This window comes from Mobula birostris, chromosome 14 (genome assembly GCF_030028105.1).
Source record: "Mobula birostris isolate sMobBir1 chromosome 14, sMobBir1.hap1, whole genome shotgun sequence".
Taxonomy (NCBI): domain Eukaryota; kingdom Metazoa; phylum Chordata; class Chondrichthyes; order Myliobatiformes; family Myliobatidae; genus Mobula; species Mobula birostris.
This window is the reverse complement of record NC_092383.1, coordinates 4690794-4707997: the sequence shown is the minus strand read 5'-3', so window position 1 is coordinate 4707997 and position 17204 is coordinate 4690794. Positions and strand designations below refer to the sequence as shown.

The following is a 17204-nucleotide window of genomic DNA, read 5'->3' as shown; positions in this document are numbered from 1 at the left end:
CAAGTGGAAATCTGAGTTTACAGATTAACAAACAAGCTGGGAGAACTCAGCAGTTCAAACAAGGTAGGAGGGTGGGTGAGGGAGAGAGGATGAAGTGGGAAGCTGGGAGGTGATAGGTGGTGAAGGGATGAAGAAGGGATCTGATAGAGCAGAGCAGATCATGGGGGAAAGGGAGGGAGGAGGGGCATCAGAGGGAGATGAGAAGAGAAGGGTTAAGAGGGGAACCAGAATCCCCTCCCCCCCATCTTATTCAGACTTTCTCCCACTTTTCTTTCCAGTCCTGATGAAGGGTCTAGGACTGAAACATCAGCTGCTTATTCCTCTCCACAGATGCTGCCTGACCTGAGTCCCTCCAGCATTTTGTGAATGTTTAAACAGATCTTATAAGTGCATAACAATTCTGGTGAAAATGCCCCTCCCTAGATTAAAAAAACCTCATTCAATCAGAACCTGTGAGATAAAAAGCTAGTTCATACCCACCTGCATCGTGAAGGGCAGATTTACCTTCGTGGTCTATGGTGTCAACAGGGCAATCTTGCTGGAAAACAAGAAGGCTTTTATTTAATACAGACGAACAGTAATAAGATATCCTGCAACATTGAAACTGCATACGTCATTGAGAACTGCAGAAACGCCAAAGTCTGGTTTATTGTCATCTGCACAAGTCCTTGTATGCACAGGTGCAAAGAAAAACTTAACTGCAGCAGAATTTTGCTTAGGTGCTTGTGATAGTCATAGTAAAGTATGACTATCACAAGCACCTAAGCAAGATTCACAAGATAAACAAGTAAAGCAGAAATTTTCAGACCAACAAACCAAAACTATTTTCCTGGAAAGTGATCAATGTAATTATAGAGTTGCTAAACTGTAGTGATTAGGGTTGCGCCGGTTGGTTCAAGAACCAAATGGTTGAAATAAATGTTCTTGAACCTGGTGTAAGACTTCAGGCTTCGTACCTCCTGCCAAAAGACAGCTGCGAGAATATGGCGTGGCCCGGATGGTGGAGATCTTCAATGATGGATGTTGCCTTCTTGAGGCAGCATCTCCTGCAGATAGCACCGATGATGGGGAGGGATGTTCTCCAGATGTCCTGGGAACTTCTATTCCCAGACGAAGATCACTCCCTGCAGCAGAACCGTGCTTTGAAAACTTCTTCTCAAAAGTTATGTGACTGCTCAGCTTTCTCAATGTGGGATAGCTTCTATGGGAACGGACAAGCTTCTATGGAATATCGCATTCCCCACTTACCAGAGTTTCTTAAACACTGCATGAGCCACCCAACGGAATCCAGACTGGTGGAGCAGTCAGCACAGACACTGTACTGCCCACAGACTGCTATTAACCCTGACTTCTGGTGGTGTCTGTCTGGAGTTTGCACATTCTCTCTGTGGAAGGATAGGTTTCCTCTAGGTACATCAATTTCCTACCATGTACCAAAGACCCAGTCAATTCCCCTTTAATGCATCACTCCCCAACATTTTCTACGCTACATCGACGACTGCACTGGCGCTGCTTCCTGCACCCATGCAGAGCTCAACGACTTCATCAACTTTGCCTCCAACTTCCACCTTGCCCTCAAATTTACCTGGTCCATTTCTGACAGTTCTCTCCCCTTTCTCGATCTCTGTCTCTGAAGGTAGCTTATCTACTGATGTCTATTATAAGCCAAATGACTCTCACAGCTACCTGGACTATACCTCTTCCCACCCTGTTACTTGTAAAAATGCCATCCCCTTCTCTCAATTCCTCTGTCTCCGCCGCATCTGCTCTCATGATGAGGCTTTTCCTTCCAGAATAAAGATATCCTCTTTCTTCTGCCATCTCCAACGGGATCCCACCACCAAGCACAACTTTCCCACCTCCCCCCACTTTCTGCTTTCCACAGGGATCACTCCCTACATGACTCCCTTGTCCATTCATCCCTCCCCACTGACCTCCCTCCTGGCACTTATCCTTGCAAGCGGAACAGGTGCTACACCTGTCCCTACACCTCCTCCCTCACTATCATTCAGAGCCCCAAACAACCCTTCCAATTGAGGCGACTCTTCACCTGTGAGTCTGTTCAGGTTATCCACTGTATCCGATGCTCCTGGTGTGGCCTCCTTATATTGGTGAGGCCGATGCAGATTGTGGGACTGCTTTGTCGAGCAACTGTGCTCCGTCCTCCAGAAAAAGCAGGATTTCCCAGTGGCCACCCATTTTAATTCCACTTTCTATTTCTATTCCAACTTACTGTCACGATGAGGCCACACTCAGGTTGGAGGAGCAATACCTTATACAGCCTCTAACCTGACGGCACGAACATCGATTTCTCCAACTTTTTCTCCCCAGCCCTGATGAAGGGTCTTGGCCCGAAACGTCGACTGTACTCTTTTCCATAGATCCTGCCTGGTCTGCTGAGTTCCTCCAGCATTTTGTGTGCGTTGCTTGGATTTCCAGCATCTGCAGATTTTCTGTAGTTTGTGACTGGGCTCCCCTTTAACGTGGCAAAGAAAAACACTCAAAGTAGAGTGGACGAGCACGAAACTAATGGGATTGCTCCCATGGATCTGATGGCTGAATGGTCCTTCCCATGTCACAGATCGCAGCCAGTCCATAATGACTAAGCAGGTACTGTAACCCTCTAAACCAGGGGCTCCTAAGCTTTTTGGTGCCATGGGCCCCTACCATTAACCAAGAGGTCCAAGGACGCCAGGTTGCTCTGAACCTTTCCTAGCCATGCACCTGTCCAGGTGTCAATGTACCTACCTCAGCCACATCCCTCCAACAGCTTGCTTCATTTACTGATCACTCTCTGCTAGGTGGAGCTAACTAACATCCATACATAACTTTTTTAAATTACATTCTTAAAGAAAGTCAATCAATGGTGGACAAAGAAATCTCAGGATGTTTGTTATATCAGTATTGGGAGGCAGAATCTCGCGATTTATTTATTTGGAGATACACCTCAGAACAGGCCCTTCCAACCATGCTGCCTGGCGACCCACCCATTTAATCCCAGTTTAATCACAGGACAATTTACAATGGCCAATTAGTTTACAAACTGGCACATCTTTGGAATGTGGGAGGAAACCAGAGCACGTGGGAGAACCCACAGGCCCACGGGAAGGAGCGTACAAACTCCTTACAGACAGCAGTGGAATGGAACTGTGAACTCCAGTGGCCTGAGCTGTCATAGTGTGTTATCAAGGCACCATCTACTGTAACTTCATTATTTTTACATCTTAGTCATACTTTATTGATCCCGGGGGAAACCGGTTTTCGTTACAGTTGCTCCATAAATAATAAATAGTAATAGAACCATAAATAGTTAAATAGTAATATGTAAATTATGCCAGTAAATTATGAAATAAGTCCAGGACCAGCCTATTGGCTCAGGGTGTCTGACCCTCCAAGGGAGGAGTTGTAAAGTTTGATGGCCACAGGCAGGAATGACTTCCTATGACACTCTGTGTTGCATCTCGGTGGAATGAGTCTCTGGCTGAATGTACTCCTGTGCCCAACCAGTACATTATGTAGTGGATGGGAGACATTGTCCAAGACGGCATGCAACTTGGACAGCATCCTCTTTTCAGACACCACCGTGAGAGAGTCCAGTTCCATCCCCACAACATCACTGGCCTTACGAATGAGTTTGTTGATTCTGTTGGTGTCTGCCAGCCTGGTGTCTTGCTCTGTCCTGCAGCTATAAAACAACGTTTCACAACATATCAAGGTAATAAACCTGATTCTGAATCGGTGCCTCAGGTCCCTTCAGTCCAGGCCTTCCATCACACCAGACTTGAGCATCTTCTATTCAAACCGATGCGTTACACTATCGGGCAAATAAACTCAAGTGAACTAACACACATAAAAGTTGCTGGTGAACGCAGCAGGCCAGGCAGCATCTCTAGGAAGAGGTGCAGTCAACATTTCAGGCCGAGACTCTTCGTCAGGACTTCGTCAAGTGAACTAATTTACATTCTATTGTCCCTGTTGCAATAGGACCCCATCACCCAGGACATGCCCTCTTCTCATTGCTACTATCAGGGAGGAGGTACAGGAGCCTGAAGACCCACACTCAACATTTCAGGAACAGCTTCTTCCCTTCTGCCAGCAGATTTCTGAACGGTCCATGAACACCACCTCACTTTTTGCTCTCCTTCTGCACTATTTAATTTTGTATGCGCTCATTTATAGTAACTTTTTTATGCATTGCACTGTTTTGCTGTGACAAGACAACAAATTTCACAATAAATTTCCACCTACATTACTTGCTCTTGCAGAAGTGTGGCTCCAGGCCAACATCCCGTGCACCATCAGACTTCAAGCTATGCCACTCAGGGATTGTGCTAATGTTAGTTTTGAGACTGTTATCGTAACTGTGTGTGTTGTGGGCGACTGTTCTTGTAACTACGAGTGCTGTGGCTGACTGTTCTCGTAACTACGTGTGCTGTGGCTGACTGTTGTCGTAACTATGTGTGTTGTGGCTGACTGTTGTCGTAACTGTGTGTGTTGTGGCTGACTGTTGTCGTAACTATGTGTGTTGTGGCTGACTGTTGTCGTAACTGTGTGTGTTGTGGGTGACTGTTATCGTAACTATGTGTGCTCTGGGTGACTGTATGTACTGTGTTTCGCCCCTTGGTTCCAGAGGAACAGTGTTGAATTTAGTTTTGTTTGGTCATGTATGGTTGAATGACAATTAAACTTGAACTCCATATGTCAGTGATAATAAACCCAATTCTGATTTAATCGATCTCATTATGGCCCTTGCACTTTGTCTATCTGCTCTGCACTTTCTCTGTAACTGAAACACTTTATTCTGCATTCTGCTTTCCTTCTTACAGCCTCAGTGTACTTATCTGAATGATCAGCCCAGATAGCTTGCTGGGAAAAGCTTTTCACGCTATCTTGGTACATTGCGTCAATAATAAGTCAATGCCAGGTCATCTCCAAGAAGAGACAAGAGTGGAATTTAAAAGTTCCTCCTTGATGCCAAGTATTTACTTCGTTCCAAGACTGGATCATTCGTTTGTTATGTGCCATGTCAGATGACGTAGGCCAGCATGGTCTCAAGTCTGTGATTTTTGTTGGCAAATTTTTCTACAGAAGTGGTATGCCATTGCCTTTTTCTAGGCAGCATCTTAACAAGACAGGTGACCCCATCAATTATCAATACTCTTCAGAGATTGTCTGCCTGGCGTCAGTGGTCGCATCACCAGGACTTGTGATGTGCACCGGCTGCTCGTACGACCACCCACCACCTGCTCCCATGGCTTCATGTGATCGGGGTGGGGGTCTAAGCAGGTGCTACACCTTACCCAAGGGTGACCTGCAGGCTAGCGAAGGGAAGGAGCACCTCACAATTTCTATCTCCACCCCACCACCCACTAAAAATGGAACACAGCAGGAAATAACAAATTGAGTGTGGATAGATTCAGAAGCTTTAGAAACTTTATTATGCTATGGATCATTAAGCACAGGGGTCGTGGACCAATGTTCCCTCTAAGGTAGGTGTGCGCACGTGTGGGTGTGTGGGGGGGGGCGCGTGTATACACACACGCATACATCTGTTGCCATTAGTGCACAAAGGAGTTTAAACTGTGTACAAAAGGTTGCCACCCTCTACCTCGTTGGCATATGAAGTACATTTCACGACCATACACAATCACATTTCCTTTTCCAGTTTCTAATGCAGACGGTATTGACAACGTGGAGTTTGCAATGATTGGTCTGCAGATTTTAGAACTGGCTTATTTATACTGTTTTTATTGAAGTAATTATTGATTCACTATGTTGAATTGCAAAGAAGCAAAGGGCGCGAAGCGCAAAAGAACTGCTAGTTTATTTAAAGTGGAATGGCTTGACTGAACAGTGGAAACTACCGCACTGAAAGTTCATGAGGTCAGGAACGTGCAGCTACAAGAAATATTTGTGTACAATACAGAAACTGGCGCTACCTGCGTGTATTGTCGCGACGCAATAGTTGCTGGAGAATTTTCAAGTGGGAAGAAGTAGAGTGATATTTGGAAACTTCACTTTTTAAAGCATCATTTAGCAAGTAAATCACAAATGGACGGTGTGCAAAATCTCCAGCGCTAAAATCCTTCATTACCCGCTACAGGCCTGCTACGCATGTTCTGTGAGAGTGAAGATGAATGAGGGCAAAAATGATCAAACACTGAGGAGACCAAAGTCCTTATTAACAGTGATTTGCTAGCTGTTATAATCTATATACAAAACTCAGCGCACACGTTGTCACTGGGCAAAAAATTGCACAGCACAAGATTTTTGTGCACACTGGTCATTACAAATTAGAGGGAACATTGCTGTGGGCCCCAGGTTGGAAAGCCCTGCTTTACAAACTTCAGCTTTACCATTGGGAATTCGTTATAGCAAATTTAACATGAACAATTTCTTTATCAAGAGATGAAATGGATCTTTTTATTAATGTATCTTTAAAGACAAGAGGCAATTCCATTTACCTGGAGTAACCGTTGCAAACACAGAGACTGTCCACTTTTAGCAGCGAGATGTAACACACTTCGTCCTGCAAGATAGAGAGAAAATAAAATGGGTAACAGCTGAGACTTGGACACAAGGTAGGCTCTATTTCAATGAGTTCTTTTACAACAGTGCTACCATTGAAAGTAGCATCAGAATTTTTCGAAGAATGGTTATATGGGCTTCTTCAGTATTCGCTGTAGGGCAAGTGGGCAACAGGTGACAAGCTGGCATAGACCGTAGACAGTTACAGTGCAGACACCACCAATCATCCCATTGCACCCATAACGACGAGTAGTGTAGACCAGCAGACCCCAACCACCAGGCCGCAGACCGGTACCGGGCCGCAAAGCATGTGCTACCGGGCTGCGAGGAAACGATATGAGTCAGCTGCACCTTTCCTCATTCCCTGTCACGCACTGTTGAACTTGAACACAGGATTGCCAACTGTCCCATATTTGCCAGGACATCCCGTATATTGGGCTAAATTGGTTTGTCCCATACCGGACCGCCCTTGTCCCATATTTCCCCCGTTAAAGTAGAGCGTTCCTGTGAAACCTTTCGTGCCGGAACAGTGTAAAGCGAAGAAGCAATTACCATTAATTTATATGGGAAAACTTTTTGAGCATTCCCAGACCCAAAAAATAACTTACCAAATCATACCAAATAACACATAAAACCTAAAATAACTCTAACATATAGTAAAAGCAGGAATGATATGATAAATACATAGCCTATATACAGTAGAAATAACGTATGTACAGTGCAATCAGGAGGATTAAGCCAAAACTGATTTGTGGGAAAAAAATCGGCACGTACACGCATGTCACGCATGCGCACACAGGTGCCCGCGCAAGGCTTCATGGTCATGGTAGTCTTTCTCAGGGTAAACACAGTGTCCCGTCAACACACACAAAAACTGCTGGTGAACGCAGAAGGCCAGGCAGCATCTATAGGAAGAGGTATAGCTGATGTTTCGGGCCGGGACCCTTCGTCAGGATTTGACTGCTACTTTTGTCCCTTATTTCAGAGTGAGAAAGTTGGCAACCCTAACTGTAAAAGACATGCTGAGGTGAGTTTAACCCTACCTGAACAACTCCCCCCACCCCCCTGCCGAGTCGGCCAGTCCGCAAGAATATTGTCAATATTAAGCCGGTCCGCGGTGCAAAAAAGGTTGGGGACCCCTGGTGTAGACCACAAGACACAGGGGCAGAACTAGGACACGTGACCCTCCGAGTGTTCTCCACCATTCCACCATGGCTGATTTATTATCCCTCTCAACTCCCTTCTCCAATAGTTCTCCCCCACTATAGGAAACGTTCTCTCCATCGCTACTTCATCAAGGCCATTCAATAGATCACTGAACCCGGGTCGCTGGTACTGTAAAGTGTTGTGCTAACCACTATGCTACTGTACTTGCTGCCTTTAGTCACTAATATTTACTGTGGGAACTAGGTCCCCAAGCACCACTACCGTGGAGCGGCACTGTAGCACAGTGGTTAGCGCAACGCTTTACGGTGCCGGCAACTGGGGTTCAATTCCAGCCACTGTCTGTAAGGAGTTTGCACGCTCTCCCCATAACCGCGTGGGTTTCCTCCAGGTGCTCTGGTTTCCTCCCACGTTCCAAAGATGTACCGATTTGTATGGTGTACGGATCACATGGGTACAATTAAGAGCATGGCTGGTTCGGCTGTTACTGTGCTGCATCTCTACGTTAAGAACTGAAAACAATATTAAAGCTCCTCCCCAGTTTCAGATGACAGAGGATCTGACAGACTCACTGCTGCCTGTACGTTCTCCCCATGACTGCGTGGGTTTCCCCCGGGTGTTCCGGTTACCTCCGACAGTCCAAAGATGTACCGGCTGGTGGGTTAATTGTCCCTCGGTTAGGCTGGGGTTAAATCAGTGATTGCTGGCAGTGCGGCTCGAAAGGCCGGAAGGGCCCATTCCATGCTGTATTTCAATTAAAAAATAAATCTGGGCTGCGTGCTCAATGCAGCAGCTGAGGTCTTCACACTCAGAATTTTGTCCTCCTGGCAATAAGGCCAATGCCCTATCTGCTCGCTCCAGCTCACATGAAACTGCCTTGCCTACTGCTGTGAAGAGCAGAGGAACTTTCAGACATCTTGTCCAATATTTACCCTTCAAATCAACAACAGGTTACGATCTTGTTGTTGATTCTGAGGGCTTGCTGTAAACAAAATTCCTAAATTACTACTTCATTAGCTGTAAAGGGTTAGAGATAATCCAAGAATGGAAAAGGTAGTTTCAACACACACACCAACTGCTAGAGGAATTCAGCAGGTCAGGCAGCATCTCTGGAGGGATATGAACTATCAACATTTCAGGCGAGACCCTTCATCAGGACAAAAACATCAGCTGTACATTCGCTTCTGCCCGACCTGAGCTCCTCCAGTATTTCATGTGCATTGCTCTGGATTTCCAGCATCTTTAATGTCATCGGCACGGAGGTCTCTCCTTTCCTCCTTATGCCCTGGTTCATGTGCTGGTTACATGTTCAGTCCCAACCCACCAGTGCAAGCTTTATGAGTGCAATTATTACAAACCGGTACTCAAACACAAGACATTTGTTTGTCACCAGCATCTCCAGGCAAGAGGAAATTAAACTTTCCTCCAAAACAAGAAACTGAGGGAAGTGTGCTGACTTAGCGAACAACAGGGAGGCAAGGTATGGATTAATGTCAATATATCCAGCTCCTAATTACAGCCTATTGGCAAAAGTGTGTGTGCATGGGGAGGGTTGGGGTGGGGGAGGTGAAAGAAGAGTCTGTGGGTTCTCGAGTCGGGTGAGCTTGAATAAACACCGCTTTGAACTGTAACATCGAAACAGCGATCTGTTTGTCTCCCCTCTCGCTGTGAAATGGATGACATCTTTGTCGGTGAGAGAGGGCGGGCCTGTGGCATGTAGGACCGTTGGGTGAACTGCTGGGTATTTGTTGGACTGCAGACCATGGTCTCTCTCTGAGGGGTTGATGCTTTGCTGCTGCTTGCGTGTGGGAGGGGAAGGAGGGCTTTGGGGTTCGAATGTTTTTCTGTCATTCAATCTTTGGGGTTTTTCTTCTGCTTCGTGGATGTCCGTGAAGAGTAAGAATTTCAGGCTGTGTACTGTACACATTCTCTGATATTAAATAGAAGCTTTGAACCAATTGGAGATTTGATGATTTCTCATAAGCTGATGGAGGAGAAGGAAGTATAACCAAACATTACCTTTAGAACATTAATGAGGAAACAAGCCATGAGAAGCCCAGGAACACAATCCACTGAGACTGGGACCGTTGGACCAATCCATAAATTAACCTAAACAGGCATTACTGAATATAATGAGGCACAGCACCACAACATACATGGAAGAGGTGCAACAATCCCAACCGAGCTTTGGTCAGGCTACACTTGGAATGCGATGTGTGTTTCTGCTCGCTTTATTAGAGGAAGCATGTGGATGCTTCAGACAGAGAGCAGAAGATGTTTACCAGGATACTGTCTGGATTAGAGGGCATCACCTACACGACTGTGCAAATGACTTCGGCATATATGTAGCTGAAGTGCCTAAGACTTGTTGACTGTACTGGTATTTGCCGACGTGGAGCAGAGTCTGTAAATCTGGCGGGAGCAAAGGATGTTGGGGATAGCGAGGACGGAGCACTGCGGGAGACTGTGCAGATTTTCTCTTACAGACTTTTGCACAGTACTGCATAAGGAGATGCCGGACAAATTTGGGTTTTTTTTCTCTGGAGAGGAGGCAACTCTATCATTCCAGGAATGAACATTCAACATACTTACACATTCTTTCCTCCCATAAGTCAGCGGCGAACTAACTGTGGGACTTAGGGCCTCACAAGTATGAAAGGACACCGGAATTAGACACAAACTCAGGAAACTCAGATGCAAGTGGTTTGAGCGTTGAGGGTTGTAATGTAGATGTTAACTGGTCAGTTAATGTGATCTCAGAAACTAGTGGCACCAAATAAAAGGGCCTGAAGGGAGCCTCGCCACAAAGAACATCACAGCCACGGGAGCTGGCGGTGGATGGTCGTACGAGCAGCCGGGGCATGTCACAAATCCTGGTTATGCGACCACTGACACCAGGCAGACAATCTCTGAAGAGTATTGATAATGGCTGGGGTTACCCATCTTGTCACTGCCCAGAAGGCAACAGCAAACCACTTCTTCAGAAAAATTTGACAAGAACAATCATGCTCATGGAGACCATGATTGCCCACATCATACAACACGGCATGGCACATAATGATGATGTCATAAGACATAGCACATAAACATGATGATAGCCTCTGACACGTCCCCTATACTTACCTCCGAACACCTTAAAACTCTTTTGGGCCATTTCCATCCTGGGTAAAAGTTTCTGGCTGTCCACTCTATCGATGCCTTTTATCATCTTGTACACCTCTATCAAGTCACCTCTCATCCTCCTTCACTCCAAAGAGAAAAGCCCTAGCTCACTCATCCTATCGACATAAGACATGCTCTCAAGTCCAGGCAGCATTCTGGTAAATTTCCTCTACACTCTCTAAAGATTTCTCTTTTTGCTACAGAACTGAACACAATATTCTGACTGTGGTCTAACCAGGATTTTATAGACAGGCAACACTATGTCGCAGCTCTTGAACTAAATCCCTCCACACCATACACCACCTTAAACAGGCTATCAAATTGCACTGCAACTTTGAGGGATCTATGGACGTGGACTCCAGTCCCTCTGTTCCTCCACGCTGCTAAGATTTCTACCAGCAACCCTGTAACAGGAACCAGTAAAAGCAACAGCAGCGAAATGAGCAGGGAATGGTGGTGGAGTGGTTTGGTTATCAGACTGGGCACCCAGAGGCTGGGTTAAAATCTCACCCCAGCCACCGATTAGTTTAAATTCAGGCAATCCCTGGGAAGAAAACCTCTGCCAATAACAGAGACCAAGAAGAATCACTTGATTAAAATTTTTAAAATTGTCTCACTGATCTTCACGGAAAGCTGCAAGGCATCGGACTGCAGACCACAGAGGACAGTAAAAACTAGTGAAAGGGTCATCGGGGTCTCCCTCCCGCCATTCATGACATTTACCAGGAGCGTTGTATATGAACCGCCTGAGCATTGTTGATGATCCCAACCACCTATCCCACTATCTCTTTGACTCAGGAACAGAAGCATCAGGACTAGGACCGTCAGACTGGGTAACAGCTTCTTCCCTCAGACCACGAGGCGAATGAACACACTGCCACCACCAAAGCCTCCTCACCAGGACAGCAAGCTGTTTACTGCACTGTTGACTGTTTACCCATTCTGCACACTAATGCATTTTGAATTATAATTATTTGAGGTAATATTTTATGTGCTGTGTGTGATTACATGCTTTGTGGATACACCATGGTCTGTAAGAGCGTTGCTTCATTTGATTGTAAACGTGTACAGTCAGTTGACAATAAGCCTGAACCTGAACTTGAATATCCCTTCCTCTTCTGGCCTGACCAATATGTGACTGCAAGCCCTGCAAAATCATTTATTATTTCTCTTTAAGAGTATTTGCAGAGTTTGTTGGCTCCTGCACTCCGGTTGAATGCCCGAGTTGGCGGTCTTTCATTGATTCTGTTATGATTTCACTTGAGTATGGTCACAAGAAAACTTCCATAATAAATCTACTTTGACCTTTAACCAGTACAGGATTAATGAGGGGGACTGGAGAAAGAAATAACACACCCACATACTGAGAATAAGTTAACTTACCACAGTATTTGCCTTTCCAGTGAGTACAGATGCAAAAAGTGCTAAGGATTCAGAGAACACCACAACTGAGGGATCAGCTGCCTGGACAAAACGGGCCTCTCAGAAAGCAGAATATTACAATGAACAGCCCAACCCACACATTTCTAGACTGCCTACCCAAAGGAGTGAAATACTTCTCACAGGAGTTCATTTTTTATATTTGTTTGGCGATACAGCGCAGTCCGTCCTTCCAGCTGCACCGCCCCAGCAGCCCCTGACAACTCCGATTAACCCCAACCTAACCACAGGACAATTTACAATGACCAATGCGCCCACTCGGTACATCTTTGGACTGTGGGAGGAAACCGGAGCACCCGGGGGAAACCCACGCATTGCACTTGGAGGGCGTACAGGGACTGCTCACCGACAGCATCAATGCCAGTGCCCCGAGCTGTTAAAAGTGTCGCACTAACCGCTACGGTGGCGCCCAATTATGGTTCACCGTAACTGCTAAGTTTGTTCCTACGAGTAAAACAGACCTTTATTCCATGGAGTAGTTTGGAAAGAACCCCCCAGTGAGTTGGCTACAGATAGTTTGACAAGAACTAACGAGGTCACGTTTGCAACTTCTCTCCCACTCCTTTGGGTGGGAGCTCTTGAGCTACAATTCACGGTCTCAGGACATTTCAGACCAGAATTAGCGTCTCTGGAATACTCTACTACTAGAGATATCTCAGCCATTGGGAACTGAGACCAACAGGTTTCTAGACACTAGAGGAAATCAGGATTTTGGGGCAGAGCTAAAAAGCTTTTTATTTAGAGATACAGCATGGAAACGGGCTTTCCTGACCCAATGAGGCTGTGCTGCTCAATTGACTACATAACCCACCAACGCCACTTAACCTACCGACATTCTTTCAAACATGGGGGAAACCGGAGCGCCCTGAGGATACTGACACGGTGACGGGGAGAAGGTACGAACTCTTTACAGACTGCAGTGGAACTGAATCCAGGTTGCAGATGCTGTAATGAAGTCACACTAACTGCCACACTTCCGTGCTGCCCCGGTAGAGTTCAGGTCCTACAGAATGGCAAGGTTTACTTGAGGGTCAGATGGTCCAACTTGAACCTTTGCAAAATACCGGTGACCTGCAAACTGACAATTTGGGATGCTGAATCAGAGCACAATATATCTTACTATACATACCATTTATTACAAATTACTATAATTTGCACATTGCACATTCAGACAGAGATGTAATGTAAAGATTTTCACTCCTCGTGTATGTGAAGGATGTAAGAAATAAAGTCAATTCAGTTTTCCCCAGAGCTCTCACTGAGAATATGAAACAAAGCACAGTATGGCACAGAAACAGGCCCTTCGCAATGGCTGCACACAACATGACACCAAATCATTCCTGCTCGACACGATCCATACTCCTGCACATTCATCTACAAACCTCCGACGCCACGGGCATATCTGCTTCCACCACCACATGTTCCAGGCACAAACCCTACTTTCTGGGTAAAATATTTGCCCCAAACGTCTCCTCAAAACTCCCCCCCCCCCCCACCTTACATGTACATCGCCTAGTATTTGATATTTCTACCCTGGGGGAAGCGTTCCGATTGCCCATCCCGTCTACACCTCATTATACCAACTTTGATCATGTCTCCCGCTCGGCCTCCGATGCGCCAGAGAACACAGAAGGAAGCGTTACCTGCAGCGTCCGTTGCCGCGACGTCGACACCGTGGGAGAGCATCGCATTAATGCAGGGGACATCTCCTTTCGCTGCTGCAATGTGGAAGCTGAAAGAGAAGGAAGGCGAAAGGAGAATAGGCTCACGTTACAGGTGACTTCCTCGGAATATTCCGCCTGAACACCAGACTCCTACCCTGGAACTGCTCTAACTTTACACCTATAAGACCATAAGACATAGTTGCAGACTCTGGTCATTCAGCTGAATGAGTCTGTCCATCGATTTGTTTTCCCCCTCAGCCCCATTCTCAAGCCTTCTCCCTGTAACCTCTGAAGCCCTTACTAATCAAGAAACTATCAAGCTCTGCTTTAACTATACCCATAGCTGTCCATGGCAATGAATTCCACAGATTCCCCACTCTCCGGCTAAAGAAATTCCTCCTCATCTCTGTTCTAAAAGGTTGTCCTTCTGTTCTGAGGCTTTGCCCTCTGGTCCTACATTCCCGTACTACTGAAAGCATCCTCTCCACATTCACTCTGTCCAGGACTTTCAATATTCAATCACAAACAAGCGACGATCTTTTGTGCATGTTGCTTTCGATATTTGTTAAGTTTCAATGAGACTCTCCCTCCCCCATTTTTTAAAAATTCTTTCTTCTGTTTTTTTTTCAAAGCAGACATACAAATGGCCACAACATTAACAGTGGAGTTAAGATTAAAGATTAGATTTATTTGTCACGTGTACATCAAAACATACAGTTAAATGTGTCATTCGTGTCAATGGCCGACACAATCCACGCTTCTGGCACCAGCAGAGCTCCCCGTAGCTTACTCATCCTAACCCGCCCGTATCTGGAAAGTGCGAGGAAACGGGAACGTCCAAAGGAAACTCACACGGAGGAAATGTTAAAGATGGTGCGTAAACCATGGGGACATTCTGTGAGCTGCCAACTCAATATTTATTACTTATTACTATTTCTTTCTTTATTTGCAGAGCTTGTCATCTTCTGCACGCTGGTTGAACGCCCAAGTTGGGCAGTCTTTCATTGATTATGTTATGGCTATTATTTTATAGATTGAGTATGCCCACAAGAAAGTGAAGCTTAGAGTTGTATATGGTGACATATGTATTTTGATGAGTAAATTTACCCTGAACTTTGAGAACGTACAAACTCCTTGCAGACAGGAGCGGGAGAGGAATCCCCATCGTTGGCGCTGAAAACTGCTACGCTACGGTGCTACCTGCGGTTACACTAACTGCTATGCTCCCGTCTCGCTGAGTACTGCGAACGGTACTAACGGTCGAGAAGCACGTGCGCAAATCTGACAACAGCAGCTGGAACCAAACCTACACTACAACACTAACAGATGATCTGTCCTAAGCCCGACACAGAGATACAATCAGCTCAAGAATCCTTATTCACTTAGGAGGTTTAGCTTGTCACTGGACACTAACAAACTCGATAGACGCGCTGTTGAGAGTGTCCCGATTGGTTGCCTTGTGCTCTGGTACAGAAATTCAGACGTGCAGGAACAGAAGCAGCTACGAGAGTAGAAGATTCTGCCCAATCAGTACTGTGCAAAAGTCTTAGACGCATATTTAAAGCTCGGGTCCCTAGGACTTTTGCACAGTACTGTATTTGTCAACGTGGAGCGGAGAGCCAGTTTGAATATCTAGCGGGAGCAAAGGATGTTGGAAATGACGAGGGTGGAGTGCTGCGGGACGGGTGTGGGACAAGTGGCAGCGAAGGAATGCCGGGGCAGGGGGCGGCGTGGGTGCAGACACACCCAACCCTGAGACACGAAGCGAGGTCATTTGATTCCAAACAATTGATTTACTGATCATTACAGAGTGTCTCTCTGGTGTTCCCCTCTCTTTTCCCAACCATGATTCCCCTCTCCCTGCCCTCTTCCCACTCTCAGTCCACAATAGAGTCCCATATCAGAATCAGGTTTATCATCACTCACATATGTCATGAAAGTTGTGTTTTTTTTTCCTACGGCAGTACAGTGCAATACAAAATTGTTACAGTACAGTACCATGCAAAAGTTTTAGGCACCCTAGCTACATAGGTACTGAAAACCTTTGCACAGTCCACATCCCATCATTGGCAGCAACTGCAGGAGGTGCCGCCTCAAGGCGGCAACATCCATCATTCCAAGATTCCCAGCGTCCAGGCCATGCCATCATTCCACAGCTCCCAACCAGGCACAAGGAAGCCTGCAGTCCACCACCAGGTTGAAGAACAGCTACACTTCAATCATTTGGCTCTTGAACCAATGGGCAAACCCTAATCGATACAGTTCAGCAACATTGTGAACGCTTTCATCCCTTTGCACAAAATTATGGACTTTGTTCTGACTGCTTTTTCTTGTAAAAATTGTGTACAACACATGCTTTATGTTTCTCTTACGGATGGTGCTCTGGCCCTGAGGTACTGCACCTGCCCACCCATGAACTTGTGCAGTCGACAAACTTGACTTTTTATTTTTTCTTTAAAGCTAAAGTGGAGTTGTTCTAGTACTTCAAAAGTTTTGTCTTTGATAACATTTTTAATTTTTGTTAATGGCTCTGAACTTGAGAGGTTTTTGGAAAGAATGTTTTTGACAGGTTTGACAGCCAGCAAAATTCAATGTTGGGTGTGTGCAGCAGGGATGTTGGGATCTGGGATGAGATCACTTAGAATAGGAAAGCAGGGAGGACTTTTAGGCATCGGGCAGAGTGCACTTGTAGAATTGTGAGCAGTTCTGGGGCCCCATATCTAAGAAAAGATGTGCTAGCATTGGACAGGGTCCAGAGGAGGTGTCTGAGAATGAATCCAGGAATGAAGGTGTTAACATATGAAGATCATTTGATGGCTGTGGTTTAGAAGAATGGGAAAGGGGTGCAGATTTCATCAAAACGTACTTAATATTGAAAAGCCTAGATAGGGTGTATGTAGAGAGGATTTTTCCAACAGTGGGAGTGTCTGGGAACAGAGAGGAGGCCTTTAGAACACAGATGAGGAGAATTTTCTTTAGCCAAAGGATGGAGAATCTGAGGAATTCATTGCCACATACTTCATTGGAGACCAAGTCACTGCACATATTTAAAGAGGACACTGAATCTCAAGGTTCTTGATGAGTAATGGTGTCAAAGGTTACTGGGAGAAGGCAAGAGAATGGAGTTGAGAGGGACAATAAATCAGCCATGATGGAATGGCAAAGCAGACTCGATGGACTGGATGGCCTACAGAACTGTGCAAAAGTCTGAGGAACATTTGTATAACTAGGACACCCGAAACTTTC

At 45.8% G+C, this 17204-nt stretch overlaps 1 protein-coding gene across 6 annotated transcripts in view; it reads right to left on the bottom strand.

The window, feature by feature from the left end:
• Positions 1 to 17204, bottom strand: part of LOC140209664 (uveal autoantigen with coiled-coil domains and ankyrin repeats protein-like) — a 186839-nt gene that overhangs the window by 67207 nt on the left and 102428 nt on the right. For all 6 annotated transcript variants that reach the window (XM_072278014.1, XM_072278016.1, XM_072278018.1 and 3 more), the window contains exons 3-5: positions 13938 to 14026; positions 6465 to 6529; positions 481 to 538 (exon numbers count right to left, since the gene is read on the bottom strand). In XM_072278014.1, coding sequence (XP_072134115.1) covers positions 481 to 538; positions 6465 to 6529; positions 13938 to 14026 — 212 coding nt within the window. The remainder of the gene's footprint in view (positions 1 to 480; positions 539 to 6464; positions 6530 to 13937; positions 14027 to 17204) is intronic.